This window comes from Gekko japonicus, unplaced genomic scaffold (assembly GCF_001447785.1).
Source record: "Gekko japonicus isolate JY-2015 unplaced genomic scaffold, Gekko_japonicus_V1.1 scaffold874, whole genome shotgun sequence".
In the NCBI taxonomy this organism is placed as follows: Eukaryota; Metazoa; Chordata; class Lepidosauria; order Squamata; family Gekkonidae; genus Gekko; species Gekko japonicus.
Window position 1 is genome coordinate 294,649 of NW_015177035.1, and position 16,493 is coordinate 311,141.

General features: G+C 44.8%; 1 protein-coding gene across 1 annotated transcript in view; it reads right to left on the minus strand.

The window, feature by feature from the left end:
- CEP162 (centrosomal protein 162kDa) overlaps positions 1 to 16,493 on the minus strand; it is a 94,458-nt gene that overhangs the window by 47,867 nt on the left and 30,098 nt on the right. Inside the window, 3 exon segments of the mRNA XM_015427963.1 lie at positions 5,359 to 5,496; positions 5,963 to 6,190; positions 14,671 to 14,996. Of these exon segments, the coding sequence (XP_015283449.1) occupies positions 5,359 to 5,496; positions 5,963 to 6,190; positions 14,671 to 14,996 (692 nt within the window).

The following is a 16,493-nucleotide window of genomic DNA, read 5'->3' on the forward strand; positions in this document are numbered from 1 at the left end:
GCTTCTTGCGGCCAGCGGCGCTTCAGTGCACGCTGTGCCGCCGCCGCCGCCTCTGCCGCGCTCGTTGGTGCGGCACGATCAAGCCCCGAAGGCAGGTTGACCGCACAGTCGAGTTGCGCTCCGCCCGTCGCTGCGGTGAGCGTTGTCGTCTCCTCATCCCCCGAAGAGAACACGTCAGAGCGTTCCGTCGACATCTCTCAACTCTTCAGGCCTTCGGTAAGGACTTGCCTCACGATGGTCGTTATTTTTCTCAGTTGAGACAGAAGAGTAAAGAGATGAGGCAAAAAGGAGGGGGGGGAGAGATTAAAGGAAAAGAAAGTTAAAGCTAAAGATTGAAAAGGAGAAAAACGAAAGTGGACAAAAAACACAGAGCTTTGTCCCTAGGCTGCTACTCCCTAAGAGGCAGGAATAGAACTGAGGGGCAGGGCTATTCCCAGGGCGCCAACAGGAAGGAGAAAAAAGTATTTCCTGCCTCCCTATAGGAACGATGGGAATAACCCATGGAGATGTCCTCCGCCTCAGAGAGAGAACAGTTTAGAAGTGAGCCAATTTTTATATATACTATTATTTGGCTCTTTTGCTATCGTATTAAGATATGTTAGAACAGGAAAACAGGTTTCAGCAAACTTTGAGATATAATAAGCAGATTCTGCAACTCGAATTTGATCTGAAATTTTAGCCATAACAAAAAAGTCCCAAAGCTTGTTTACCCATTGTGAAACCGAAGGAATTTGTTTATCTTTCCATTTTGAAGCCAGTACTAATTTGGCTGCCACTAAGAGGATAGCTATCAAGTCTCTTTTATTTTGTGAGATATTTTTTATCATGCCAAAAATTCAACAAGACCTCATATGCAGTAATAAGTTTGATTTGATATATAATTTTGATCCAAAAATCTTGTATTAGTGGGCAGTCCCACCAAACGTGTAAGTACCTTTTTGAGAGCACTGCTTCCAACATAAAGGTTGTACGTTTGGATGTACATGATTCAACTTTACTAGGGTTAAATACCATCTTGTTAATAACTTAAAAGATAGTTGTTTAATGTTTATAATGTTTGTAGAATAAATGTTTGATAACCAAATATCTGACCACTGAGATTCAGACAATTGAAGATTGCAGTCTGTATTCCAAGCCTTTTGGTATGGAAATATTTGGGGTTTGATTTGTCCTTGTAATATAGTGTAAATTTTGGATAGTAACCCTTTGGAAATATCAAAAGAAGCTTTAAGTAATATCTCAAATTTAGTTAAAGGATTAGATAGGGATCCACATATTAACTTGCTGGCTATCAAATGTTTAACCTGTAAGTATTGATAACAAGGCAGATTTTGTGATATAGTTGCATCCAAAGTGGATTTGTCCAATAGTTTACCTTTTTTCAGAATATCCACAAATTGAATCAAGTTGTTCTGACGCCATATTTTAAACTCAAATATGTGGGATCCTGGCTTAAACCAGCTTTGTCCCAAAAAGGGAGACATAATAGAGGGAGATGATACTAAACGTTTCCTATGTGAGTCCCAGACCATTAAATTGCTTGATAAAAAGGGATTAGATTTAATTAAATGGGATCTTTCAGAACGTAAATTCCATATTGTTTCATGTAAGTAGTTGTTTTGAGTATATGTTTGTGCTATAATGTTCCAACTATTTGGTGTAGCTGGTTTCATCATTGAAATAACAAAACAAAGGTGAGCTGCATTATAATATTTAAAAATGTTTGGGACATTTAGACCCCCAAATTTTAAAGATTTACAAAGAATTTTATAACTAATTCTGGGTTTTTTATAACCCCAGATAAACTCCAAAAACTTTGATTGCCAAGAATGTAAAGTTCTATAAGGTATTTTTAGTGGCAGAGTTCTAAAAAGAAACAACAGTTTTGGGAAAAGTATTGTTTTAAATAAAGAAATTCTGTCTAACCAAGATAAGGTTAGATTATGCCAATCTTTCATTAATGTAGTCAATAAGGCGATTAATGCCAGGTAATTAACAGATAATAAATCAGCAAGGTTAAGTGGAATTTTTATGCCTAGATTGACCCAATATTTATTAATCCAGCGATAAACAAAGTTTTGTTTAAGGTATTTGGACAAGTTAATAGGATATAAATTACTCTTTTGTTGATTAACCCGGAGGTCAGAAACTTGTCCAAAATTTTGTAACACGTTTTCCAACTCTGGCAAAGATGTTTCTGGGTTTGTAATATACATGACAATGTCGTCTGCAAATAAGCATAATTTAAAATCATTTTGATTGATTTGAAAGACCTGTAATGTTATTATTATGTCTAATGATGTTTGCTAAAGGTTCTATCGCTATAGCAAACAAAATAGGGGATAGTGGACAGCCTTGGCGGGTTCCTCTATATAGGTTAAAATAATCAGATGTAGTGCCATTTATTTTAAGTTGCGCTTTGGGGGTTGCATATAGAGTTAAAAACTTACGTTCAAAGCCCATATGTGTCAAAAGAGATTTAAGGTAAATTATTTCGACACTATCGAAGGCTTTTTCAATATCCAACGATAAAATCAAAGCATCTTTTTGAAAAATTTTGGAATAATTTATTATTTCTAAGGATTTGCGGACATTATTTGCCATATCTCTGCCTAAAATGAAACCAGCCTGATCTGAGTGTATATATTCTGCAATAAAGGAATTAAGCCTGGCAGCTAAAACAGCTGTAAATATTTTGTTGTCTTGATTTAACAAGGCTATGGGCCGATAGGAGGATGGGTTAGTAAGGTCTTTATCTTTTTTGGGTAAGACAATGATGTTTGAATCTGACCAGGTATCAGGCATTTTGCCATTGTCTAGGATAAAATTACAGACGTCAGCTAGAGGGGATGCTAGAAGATGAGCAATTTTTTTATAAAATTCAGGTGGGAATCCATCCCTGCCTGGTGTTTTATTGTTTTTAAGAGATTTGTTTACATCCGTGATTTCTTGTGGTGTAATAATTTTTTCCATTATGGAACTGTGAGCTTTAGAAATAGGGAGATAACATTGCCCCGATTTAAAAAATTCTTCTATGTTAAGGGGAGGATTTTTAGAAGTATATAAATTTGTATAGTAATCTAAGAATGATTTAATTATTTTTTGGGTATCATAAATTAATAAGCCTTTAGAATCTCTTATACAATTTATATGTCTTTCCGCTATTTTTTGTCTAACCTTCCATGATAATAGTCTTATATGTTTGGAATTCATATGCCAATAATTTTGTTTAAGATAGAGTAAATTTTTGAGAATTTTTGTGGTTTCTAGGGATTCTAATTCTTTTCTAGCTGCTAAAAGTCTTTTATAAACCTTTTTACTACCATATTTTTTATGTCTGGATTCCAAGGTATTAATTTTTAAATTTAATTGACTGATCAGGGAATCTGTTTTTTGTAGGCAGCGTGTAATGAGATACATTTACCACGAAGAACCGCTTTCATGGCTTCCCATCGAATTAATGGAGAAGTGTCAGTTTGGTTGTTGAATTGGAAATATTCACGCAAATCAGTTTTGATGCTTGTAAAAGTAGAGGCATTTACTAATAAAGTTTTATTTAAAGACCAAAAATGATTTGATTGGTGTGAATTTAATAAAATCAGATTACACTCCACCCAGGAATGGTCTGACCAGAGATTGGAGTTAATGTCTGGATTTTTAGTGGGATCCTGATGAGCGAGCCTGACCCAGCAGCCAAACTGGCACCGCAACACGAGTCCCTGGACTCCACGACCAGCACTGCACTGTGCACCAAGCCCTGGCTCACTGCACCATGCACCGCTCCTCCTTGGGTCATGGCTGTCGCTCCGGGACAGATTGCTGCTTTCGACCGGGCTCATCCCGAGCTCTGGGAAGTGTGGGTCGAAAAACTGAAGTATTTCATCCATTTGCAGGAGATTGGGGAAGCAGAAAAGAAGAAATCACTCCTGCTAAGCACATGTGGCATCTCCACACTGCATCTGGTCCAGGGCCTCATCGCACCCAAGTCTCTGAAGGATCAACATATGAGCAGCTCATCAAGGCCCTCATGGATCACTTCGTGCCTCAACCCACCAAAATGGTGGTGCGCATGGACTTCTTTGCACAAACGCAACAGCCCAGCGAAGCACACACCGACTTCATGGCCCAACTACGGAGGCTAGCCATCAATTGCGGTTTTCCTGACCTTGAGGACGCCCTCCTAAACCAATTCGTATGGAGTGTCTGAGAGCCTAAGCTCTGCCAGAAGCTCATCGGCCATGACTAGCTCAACTTGGTAAAAGCCCTCCGTGTGGCCACCGCATTCGCCAAATCCCAGCAGGATTGGCCGGGCCAAGGCATACATCAGGCTTCCATGTTCCCGACCTCCAACATATCGGATGATGATGAGGTGTTCCAGGTCCGCCACCACACTCACCAGGAGCCGAAGTTCTAGGTGTTCATACGCTTTCAGCGTGACGCCACGCCCCCCATCCAAACCTTTCCTGATGACACCATCTACGTAGCCAATCACAGATCTGCAATATTCTTCTTTCCCTTCCTAAGCCATGGCCTTTGAAAGGAAGAACTGACAAGAATACAACCTGTGCTCTCAATTCCTTCACCTGTTTACTCAGAGCCACATAGACTCTTTAGTTTCGGCAGCCCTGTCCATAATACAATTGGGTGCAATTCCTTATCTTCTGTGATACAAGAGCCTAAGGATTTGGGGTAATAAATGAGTAATAAGAATATACTCTTTGTCTTTGTACAATATTGTTTCAAATATACCAATAATTAAGGTTTCCAACCTCCAGGTGGTGGCTGGGGAGCTCCCACTATTACAGCTGATCACCAGGCAATTCACCTGGAGAAAATGGCCACTTTGGAAGGCGGACTCTATGACATTATATCCCATTTAGTCCTTTCCCTCCCCAAACCTTGCTCTCAGACTCCACCCCCAAAATATCTTTTTAATTTTTTTTAAACTTTATTGCTTTTATACTATAAACTACAAACTACACACTACAATTTCAGAGTAGCAAAATCTCCAGGTATTTCCCAACCTGGATCTTGCAACCTACTGATAATAAAAATGTAGCTGTGTAGGAAAGCAAGGCAGAAGAGAGAGGGAGGTATAGTGTGGGTGTGTGTGCAGCAACCAGTGAAAAACTGCTAAAGGCCCTTCCTACAACCAGTAGTGGGGCTGGGACAAGAGAGGCAATCAATTATCAATTGTGGTCATTAGGATCTTTCTGCTCAAACTGCCCTGTCGGTCCAATAGCTCATAGTACTAAACCATCTGACACTGTTTTTTAAGCTTCACAGGTGATTGTCTAACTATATCACATGCTTTTGAAAATCTTGCCTACTGTACTCAGAACATTCCAATGTCCCTACCTGCTGATAACCCTGAAGAAGGGTCTCTTGATTTTGGACTTCTTTTTGGATTTCTTTCAACATTTCTCCACCGTCAGGAATTCTTTCCCAAAGGTCTGTCCACTTTACTCCTTTGTTCAGGTCCTCTCTACTATTTAGCTAAGAAAATATGTATGTAAACATTTAAAGTGCACCTTACATATACAATTGCTTACTAGATAAATTGCTAACTAAAAGACTTAAGCAAATGTTTATTTGCATTTAATGAGGATGTTCTGTTACCTTTAAGAACCCCATCTGTATGCTTCCCTTCATCCAAGGAATACAGGAAGGAACATATATTACCCCAATCCCCCCCCCCCCCCCCGCACTGCTTCCATAAAGACTACTGACAGTTTAGTTACAACAGACATTTTATCTCTGGCTAATATCATATATATATATTTTTAAATGCAATAATTAAGGTAACAGTCTTCTATATGGTCACTTATTATGAGGGGCATTAGTGGAAAAAATAAAATATACATTTTTTTGTCAGAACTTAAATTACAGAATAAATAGCCTCTCATTTTTACTGGATTCTTTTTATTACTGAATAAGGAAAAAGTATAACTAGGAATATTACCTGTGTTTGAAGAACATACTTTTCTTGGTTTAGCTGAAAAAAATCTCTTTCATGTAGCATTTTCATTTCCATTATTTTTGCCTCCATTTCCTTCTCCTTTTGCAAAGAGGCAGCTTTTAGATGATGAATTAAATCATGGGCTACAGCCAGTTTTCCCTCTGCTTCCTGAACTCGTTTGAATAAATAAAGCTCCCTTCCACTATTTCGGGAAGGAGAGTGAGAAGAAACCTGGTGAAAAAAAAACATACTATTTGAACAACTAAAAATAAAGAGCTCAAGATCAGTTTACCATTTTTTAAAAATTCAACAGTACATACTGGAGATGTTGGGCTGTGCCCACATACAGAAGAGTGAGGAAGGACAACCCCACCCTATTCCTCTCCTCATTGCAAGCCCAAATCCAAATGGCTCCTTCTCTGTGAAGGTTCCCCAGCTTCTGGTAGTATCCCATTACAGGGATCATATGAAACTGCTGGGAAAAGAGGGAGGAAGGGAAAGTTCTGCTTCTGGTAACAGGATGTTTATTTATTACTTTCAAATACTAAAATTTTAAGCAAATAATTGTATTCAATATTTTTAATTTAAAGAAAAACTACTGGATATATTAAAAAAAATCAATTTTTGTCAGAAAAGATTCAAGTTTAATCAGTTGCAAATAGGCAGTGCTAAATAGGGATGGGCACAAACCAGGAAAATGTGGTTCAGTTTATGGTTCATAGCTGTCAGGCTTCCCAGTCAAGACACTCAACAACGTTCCTTCAGAAGTTTCAGTTTATTGAGAGCGAGAACTCAGGACACCATGAATACTTGTGTCAGGAATAGCGGGATAATGAATAATGAATAAATGGCGATAATAATGAAAAAATGGGATAATGAATGAATGGCGGGATAATGAATGCTTGTAAGCCGTCCTGAGCTGCTTCAGCGGGAGGGCAGGGTAGAAATTTAATAAATATATAAACCTTCAGATATACCCCCTTCATACATGATCCCCTGATATAATAAAGCCAATAGGCAAGCACCTGAAGACGCAAGCAAAAAGCAATGGTTACATTCCCAGCGGGAAAATAGGAGCAGGCAGAGTAGAGGCTTCAAGGACACTAGACAGATAACAGCATGTAGTTAAGGGGAAAGGGGGATGGGAGGAGGGAGACAAGGAGAGCAAACCACACATTCCAAACCATGGCAGCCTTAGCTGACAATAGCATACCCAGTTCACAAACCACAAACCATCACGAACTTTTAGTCATTGGTTTGTGAGGTTCATGATGCAGCAGAATGCCCCCTCCCGGTGTGCTAGAGACACCAAACTCACAGGGGATCTCCAGGCAACTCTCCTCTACCAACCCTCCAAATTTTGTGACAATTGGCGTTTAGAGGGTCTGAGTTACGCGCCCCCCCCCAAGGTGCTCCCAGGAAAGTGCTTTCTATGGAAATGACAGGCGCAGGTTCAGAATTGTATCGAACGGATCCTGTGCAAGCTAGAGACACCAAACTTGCAGGTGCCCTCCCCCTGGATGCTCTTCTACAAGTTCTGCCCCCTATTGGTTTGAAGGCTGGTAAACATTTAGATTGAGTGGAGACTGTCTGGAAATGTATCCATTCACAAACTGCCATGAACTGCTTGAAAGTTTGTGGAAAGTTTGTGCTGGCTGACCTGCCACGAACTTGAGTTCGCAAACCACGAACTGGCCAAAATTCATCATGAACGTTAGTGCTAAAAGTGGAATAGGAAAAAAGTGTAAACAGAGTAGCATTGTGAATGGTCTTGGCAGCACAACGCCAAATCAACACGGACCTCATCAGGAGACAGATGGATAGCCCGAAGACAACTGCTGTGGGCTGTCTACAGAAAAGGAAGCGTGTGGGGGGTATAAAGTGCAATAAAGTTACACTATTATTTTTATTGATTCCATCTTAATGATTGTGAATAGGAAGGAGATCTGGCAGTCAATGTGCTGAAAGTTTTTGGGTTTTTTTGCTGTCAAGTCATAACTGACATATGGTGACCCACTTAGGGTTTTCAAGCAAGAGACATTAAAAGGTGACTTGCCATTGCCTGACTCTGTCCAAAGACTCTGGTATTCCTTGGTGGCCACCAATCCAAAAATTGACTGGGGCTGACCCTGGGCTACCTAGATCCAAGTAAGGGTGCCTTGAAAGTATATGGTATATAATCTCTCCTTATATATAATTGAATAGTGGGTGCCAAAGTTCTAATTCTAAAATGCACTCCCTTAGTGTATGGCTGATAGCACTGCTCCTCAGCATATATCGCCACCAATCAGAAGGCAAAGCCCGGGTCCCGCCCACACCACAACTGCTGCGACAACCTGGTCTTTTGCGTATGGAAGCTGATGGGACTTCACTCCATTCCACACCTCAAACTCCCCCCCCCCCCGCAAGGCAGTTGGAATGTCAGTTGCATATGGAACCTGCTGTATTCTGGTGGTGTGCAGGTCCCAGGTTCATGTTTTAAAAGCAGACTGACACTGTTTGCCCAAAGCCAGAGCACTCTCCCACAGCCTCTTTCTAGCTCTCGTTGTATTTATTTCCACAATGGGCCTTATTTCTAGTAAATACACATTTCTGCACAAATGTCAAAAGGCAGCAAAACTGACTAGCTTTTAGTAGATGCTACTGTATTAGAAGAGGGAAGTTAGCATGCTCCTGTAACTGAAAGACAACCTCCCATTCATACACTTCTTATGTAATGTCGTCAGATGGTAGCAGACTTATTACAAAGCTCACCGTAAATCTACCCACATATTGGAGCGGACATAGTTACATCAGATTACCCACAGAGATAAGGGAGAAGAATGCAGGTATAGACTGGAGTGACTGGCCTGGGGCGGGGGGGGGAGGAAGAACAGGAAATGAAGAACTGCAGGACTTCTTGTTTTGCAAATGCTAGTACAGCATGCATGTTGCTTCTCCTTCTTGCATGTTTTAAGAATTGCTAATATTGGATCAGAAGATTACATGGTAATTCTGCAGAGAAGAGTTTCTTTCTGTATCTTGATGTTGAAGACTACTTGCAGAGGAGTTCCCAGCTGGAGCAAGGTAATTTCTCTTTGCAAAAACTGGTTTGCTTGTTTGTATTATTTTAGTTCCAGAAAATGTTTCTTTGTCTGACGGGGAAAAAACCACATATGCTGTCATTTTAAAAGCATTCGCCTGATGCATCAAATAAAATTAAAATGGAGATGGAGGCCATCTCATATAATTCAGCAAATGAATTCAAAGCACACAAAATTTTGCCACGAATCATTATTTTCCTGCAATTCAGCTCTATACGTCATCACCACCTTCAGTGTTTAAAGTTCTTCCTTAGAGGACAAAATCCACCTTCAACAAAAGCTAACCCTGCTGTTATCTGCCTTCGCACATTAACTGAATTCAAGATAACAGAGTAATTTTGCCACGAATCATTATTTTCCTGCAATTCAGCTCTATACCTCATCACCACCTTCAATGTTTAAAGTTCTTTTTTAGAGGACGAGATCCACCTTCAACAAAAGCATGTATGATGCAGTTGCATCTGTGTTGGAGGTGCTACAGAAACTGTACTCACTGGGCTTGAAATACATGCCCACCTTTAACAGGAAGATGAGCAGTACAGTTCTCTGACGGTTTGGCTTGTACATTCAAAACAGAGAAAAAACCTTCATCTTTCCTTTGTCATCTCACCCAAACTTGTGCCTATTGCTGTTTGACAACTAGTGGTGGTGGTGGTGGTAGCCAGTAAAGCTGTCAATTGGTGGGGGAGTAGATCGCTGTTTTATTTTATTGATTTCATTTATACCCTGCCTTTCTTCCCAATGGGGATCTAAAGTGGCTTATATCATTCTCCTTACTTCCATTTTATGCTCACAACAACCTGGTGAGGTAGGCTGGGCTGACATTGTGTGACTGGCCCAAAGAGATGCTTTCTGCCCTCTCACACCTGCTGTCACTGCCCCACCTGCTAGAATAGAATAGCAGCAGCCAAGTAAATGAGGGTGGGAGCAGCTGGAGGGAGTGGGGGCTAACATGAAGAGCCCAGATATTACACAAACTGGAAAAAAACAGGTTGCTTACCTGTAACTGATCTTCGAGTGGTCATCTGTGCAGTACCACACATGGTTGGGTTGGGCGCCTGTGCACGACCTCGACCGGAAAAACTTCTAGAGCTTTGCCTTGGAAAGCTTTTGGCGGGCTCTCTTCCTGACCTGGGGAGCAGGCACATACTGTGCATGCCTGGAGTGGGGGAGAGAGCCGCCTCCCACTCAGTTACTTCGACTGCTACCAGTAAGTTCCATCAAGCCAGAGAATGGTGAACAGGAGATGCCAGCCGTGGGGAAGGCTGGGTGGGATTGTGGTACTGCACAGATGACCACTCAAAGATCATCAATTACAGGTAAGCAACCTGTTTATCTTCATTGTGGTCTCTGTGCAGTCCCACACATGGTTGATTACCAGAGCTGAACCAGTTGGGGGAGGGAGCTGGCCGCTGCAAAAGACACAAAGAATACTGGTTAAGACACAGCATCATCAGTGAGAAAAAGCACCCACGGGTCCTACCTGGGGACGCAGCAGGCAAAGAGAGATCACAGCACCGACTGGCCGAATGCAGCATCCCGTCGAGTGCGTAGTGGGTCACGAAGGTCGATGCCGAGGACCACGTAGCAGCTGCACAGATGTCCTCCAACAGAACACCAGCCAGGAAAGCGGTGGATGTCAATACCGCCCGTGTAGAATGGGCAGTGACACAGGTAGAGACGGGTTGACGTGCAAGCTCATAGCAAAGGACTATGGTGGAAGTCACCCATTTAGACAAGCGTTGAGAGGAAATCGGCTCCCCGACATGAGCGGGGCCATAGGCAAGGAACAGCCAAGGAGATTTATGTATAGGCTGAGTCCTATGTAAATAAAAAGAGAGCGCTCTGCGCACATCGAGGCAGTGGAGGGCTCTCTGAGGTGCATCAGTTGGATTCGGAAAGAAAGAAGGTAAGACAGATGACTGGGACAGGTGAAAAGCAGAAACGACTTTAGGCAGGAAAGAAGGATCTGGTCTAAGGACAACCTTCTCCTTATGAAAAATTGTATAGGGGGGATCAGCTCAAAAAGCAGCTAGTTCCCCTACTCTGTGTGCCATCGTAATCGCTATAAGGAAGGCCGTCTTCCAGGAAAGCAACCTGAGATCGACCATAGCCATGGGCTCAAACGGCTTGGATATAAGTTGAGTGAGAATGAGTCACAGACTCCACGAAGGCACCAAAGGCTTCCTAGAGGGACAGAGCTGGAGGAGACCGTTGAGGAATGACTTTGTAAGACGGTGAGAAAAGACTGTGGATCCCAGTATCAAGGGATGGTAGGTGGAGATGGCCGCTAAATGGACCTTTAAAGACGAGTATGCAAGGCCATTATTTTTTAAGGAGACGATGTAGGAAAAAATCTCACAAAGAGACGACTGGACGGGATCGAAGGAAGGATCAGAGGCATACGACTGGAACCTCTTCCACTTCAAATGGTAAGTGGTACGGGTAGAGGGTTTCCTGGCATTCAGGAGGACTTCAGAAACTTCAGATGGGAAGTCTAGTGCAGCATTTTCCAGGCAGTTAATCGGAAGAAACCCGGATCGGGGTGGAGGATCCTTTCTTGAGCCCGAGAGAGGCGATTGGGGACAACAGGCAGCAGCTGGAATGTCTGGTTGGAGAGATGAAGGAGGTGCGGAAACCAGACTTGGCGCGGCCACCATGGAGTGACAAGATTGCACAACATGGCATCGGCCACAATCTTCTGAATGACCCGGGAGATCAAGAGGAATGGAGGGAAGAAGTAGAATAGGGTTCCCTTCCAGGTGTGGAGAAAGGCATCTCCCAGAGACTGAGCAGATGGCGGACCACAGCTAAACAAGAGGCGACACTGGGCATTGTCTGCAGTTGCAAAGCCGTCGACGACAGGGTGACCGAACTCGAGAAAGACAGGTTTCAAGTATTGAAGGTGGATGGACCATTCATTGTCCGAAAACTGGGAGCAACTCAACCGATCGGCATCGATGTTTTGGGTGCACAGAATGTGGATCGCGGAGAGCATGATGGAATGGCGGATGCACCATTGCCAGAGATCGATGGCTGACTGGCAAAGATGAAGGGAGGCAGTCCTGCCCTGTTTGTTTATGTAGTAAACGGTGGTGGTGTTGCCGGAGGCAACCCGAATGACTCTGTCTCGAAGGGCAGGGAGAAACGAGCGGAGAGCGAGATGAACAGCACACAGCTCCAGGATACTGATATGAAGGGTGGCTTCGCGAGGAGACCAGGTCCCCTGTGCTGAAAGGATTCCATACTGGGCTCCCCAGCCCCAGAGGGATGCATCAGTGGAGACCGACACTTGCGGAGAAGGATGCCGAAAGGGCATGCCGGAGAGCAGGTGCTGAGGATGAGACCACCAGGCGAGAGAGTCGACAAGGGGTGGGATCGACAGGATTGTGTGCCATGGACTGTGGAGAGGGTCAAAGGCATGGAAAAGCCACAGTTGGAGGGGACGCATCCTCAACCTGGCATGACGGACGACAAAGACAGTAGATGCAATGTGCCCCAGTAGCCTCATGATGGACCGAGTGGACTGCTGGGGAGAGGTCTGGAACTGCGAGACCAAGGCGAGTATGTCAGAGGCCCTTGAGTTCGGGAGAAACGCTGTCTCGAGGTTGGTATCGAGACGGGCACCCAGAAATTGAAGGTCCTGGACAGGTCAGAGAGACGATTTGGGTAGGTTTACACAAACCCGAGGGCACGAAGGAGAGACAGGGTCGTTTGGACATCTAGGAGGAGCTGGTCTTGGGTGGTGGCGATGAGAAGCCAGTCATCAATATAGGGATACAGGGCAATCCCACAACGATGTAGGTCTGCAGCCACCACAGCCATCAGCTTGGTAAAGACCCTCGGGGCAGTGCAGAGTCCGAACGGAAGAACTCAGTACTGGTAGTGTTGCGTTGCCAACAGCGAAACGCAGGAACATTCGATGCTGGGGATGGATAGTAACATGAAAATATGCGTCCGGGAGATCGACAGAGGTGAGCCATGCAGCCTTGTGATTCAGTGGTAGATTTTAGGGTGACCATTCGGAACTTGTGCCATCGAATGTATTGATTCAGATCCCGAAGATCCATAATGGCCCTGAAGCCGCCAGCACTCTTCGTTACAAGGAAAGACTTGGAGTAGAAGCCTAGGGTTCGTTGCGCCTCCAGGATGACTTCAATGACACCCTTGGCCAGAAGTGCGGAAATTTCAAAATGAAGGAGAGGATCTGGGGGGGGGGGTTGATGACAAAATGAGGTAGGTCAGGAGGCGAAACGAACTCTATGGCGTACCCGACCCATAGGATGGTGAGGACCCAGGAATCGGTGAAAATTTCTTCCCACGTTGGCAGAAAAGGAGTCGGGTCCGGACGGGAAGGGTGTATGACGGAGGAGATGGCAGGCGATAGAAGCGGTCAAATGGACTGCTTGGGCTGCTGGGGTTTTTTAGGGGCCTGTTTGCGCACCCTATTTGGGTAATAGGAGTCTTTGGGCCTTTTTCTCTATTGGGAGGTGGGGGTGGGAGACGGCTGGCGCCTAGCATAATATGGCTTTCAGGAACGGTACCGATGTCGAGGCGTTGAGGTCGAGACACCCAGGTTCCAAGCCTGCTTCCTATTATTGTCCACGGCCTTCAAGGACTCGTCAGTGGTAGAGTGGAAGAGACCTTCGCCATCGAATGGGAGGTCCTCAATCCGAAATTTCACATCAGGCTGTAAAGAGGTACCTCTTAGCCAAGCGTGGCGACGGAGGAGACAAGGTCCTTTGGGGAGCAAGTGGTGGACTGAATTAATGGTGGACTGAATTAATTTGCTGTTTCGAGATCATACAAATTTCCGATAGAGCCCCCGACAATGTGGGACGGTGTTCCTCTGGAACAAACTCCAAGACGGGACGTACTGCATTAGCCACATTGAAAGCATAAGCCGACAGATATGACAGGTAGGTCTCAATATGAAGATTCATAGAGGTGAAGGAATACATCTTCGCGATAACATTGACCTTGCGACCTTCGCAGTCGGGAGGCGCAGAGTGGGGGGCAGATTGCTTCATTTTCAAGGAAGAGTGTACCACCATGGAATTCGGTGGAGGATGCCTAAAGAGAAACTTCCCCGAGTTCTCTTGGACCTTATAAAGAGTTTCGTATCGTCTGGAGACTGGGGGAATTGAAGCGGGATGGACCCAGGACTCTTTAAGGGCAGAAAGGTGGACTGGCAGCAGAGGCAGGGCCGTAGAAGGTGGGAGATCAGCTTGAACAAGCTTGTGAACAACATCGGTCACAGCCAGGGATTCAGTGGAACCCTGGACCTGAAGTGCAGAGGCCATCCTGGTTACGAATTCCAAATACGCTTTCGGCCCTCAGTGGGGGAAATAGAACCCGAGCCCTGAGGCTCATCGTCGATGTGTGGAACATCAAGTTCTAGGTCTCCCGAATCCGAGTTGTCAGAGATCGACATGGGAGAGGATGATCTCAACGGTTGAGCCAGCATAGGGTCATCAAAAGGGGGATGAAGCCCAGGTTCTAAGGGAGAACTCTTTGAGGCATCCCTAGGTCTCGAGAGCTCAGGAGGGTGGTGAGGAGCCCCGGAGTGGGTCGAAGTCACGGACCTAGGACATTTGTTGTGATCCGAAACGCATCAATGCTCAGTACGTTCAAAGTGATGAAGCCGATCATAGTGGTGCCGCTGAGGCGTAGGAGACCTCGGATAGTAATAAGGATAATAGTCAGGCCGATCTCGTTCATCAGGAGACCAGTATTGGTCCTTGGAAGGCGACGATGAATGAGACAATTTCTATCATATTGAGAACGGCGGCCGACAGAATGCTCCCTGCCCTCCAAATCGTGGTACAGGAGTGTGGAGACGGAGATTGAGAGTGGTACGACACGTCGGGAGGCGATCTCGTAGACTGACCCAGTTGAATAAGGCCAGATGCTGAAGAGAGCGTAGGCAGTGGTGTCGGAGGCCGCAAAGTGGACTTATTAGGTAAAACAGCCACAGCAGGATTTCATTCAGCTGGTAATGACGACCGGGTCAACAGCCAAAGTCAAAGCCGATGTCGAGGGCTTGACCTTCGATTTCGACAGAGCCTTATCCTCAGGCGGTTTAGGTTTTAGCTTTGGTGCCTTCGGAGCCCCATCTGATATTTGAGAAACGGCCGAAGCTATGGTAGGGCGCAGAGCTGCCTCTAAAAGCACAGCCCTAAGCCAAGCCTCTCTATTACATCTAGCTTGCTTAGTAAAACTAGCACAATGGACGTAGCTATCGACTCTATGGGACTCCCCCAGACAAAGAAGGCAAAAATCGTGACCGTCGTTCGAAGGAATTTTAGCTGGGCAACGATGAAACACTTAAAAAAACTTAGTTTTGCCCATACACTCTCCACCCCACCCACCAAATAGGGTTAGGGTTAAAAAAACTTTAAAAAACTTTGTTTTGCCCATACACTCTCCACCCCACCCACCAAATAGGGGAGGGGGGGAGAAAAAAGTGAAGAAAGACAGTGTCAATTTGCTGTATCGACCTCAGCAGGGTATAATGACAGAGTCCACTGTTTTCTCCAAAGGAACTGATCTCTGCTACCTGAAGAGTAGTTGTAATTTTGAGTGGTCTCCAGCCCTCACCTGGAGATTGGCAACAATGGTTCCCCATGAGGGACGGACTGGTTTGGAGGGTGGAGTCTATGGCACTGTACCTGTCTTGAGGTCCCACCCTTCCTCAAACCTCACCCTCTTCCGCCTCCATCCCTCAAATCTCCAGGAATTTCCCATCTGGAGTTGGCAACCCTATCAGGACTGCCCCCAATGTGTTTTCTCCCAAAGGCCAAAATAGGTGACAGGACCAAGCTTAGTTGCCTACCAACAGGCACTGAGGGGAAAGTAGGGTTGCCAGCTGTAAGGAGGGAAATACCTGGAGATTTGGAAGGTGGGTCCTGTGGAGGGCAGCATTGGGCGAGGGGGGCGGCGGAAGGACTCAGCAGGTATAATGTCATAGGGTCTACCCTCCAAAGCAGCCATTTTCTCCAGGGGAACTGATCTCTGTCATCTGGAGATCAATTGTAACAGCGGGAAATCTCCAGGTCCCACCTGGAGATTGGCAACCGTAGGGGAAAGTCAGCTGCACAGCAGGGGGTTGAAGAGAATGGTTTGATGGCTGCTGGGCCAAGATTGGCAACAATAGTTCCCCAGCAGGAAATGGCTGTTTTGGGGGGTGGAGTCTATGGCACTGTCTGAGGTCCCCTCTCCGGGCTCCACCCCTCAAATCTCCAGGAATTTCCATACTTAAAGCTGGTAACTTTATCTCTTCCCCTCTCAGCAGCCTCTTTCTAGGCGAAATTCTGTGTTTCTTATTAGTGGGGAGCAAAGCAGCTTACTTCATTCTCTTCTGCTTTGCAATCTGTACAGCAATGCAGGTTAGGCAGAAAGTCTGTGGCTGGTCCGAAATCACCCAGGCAGCTTCCATAGGGATGCTCCTG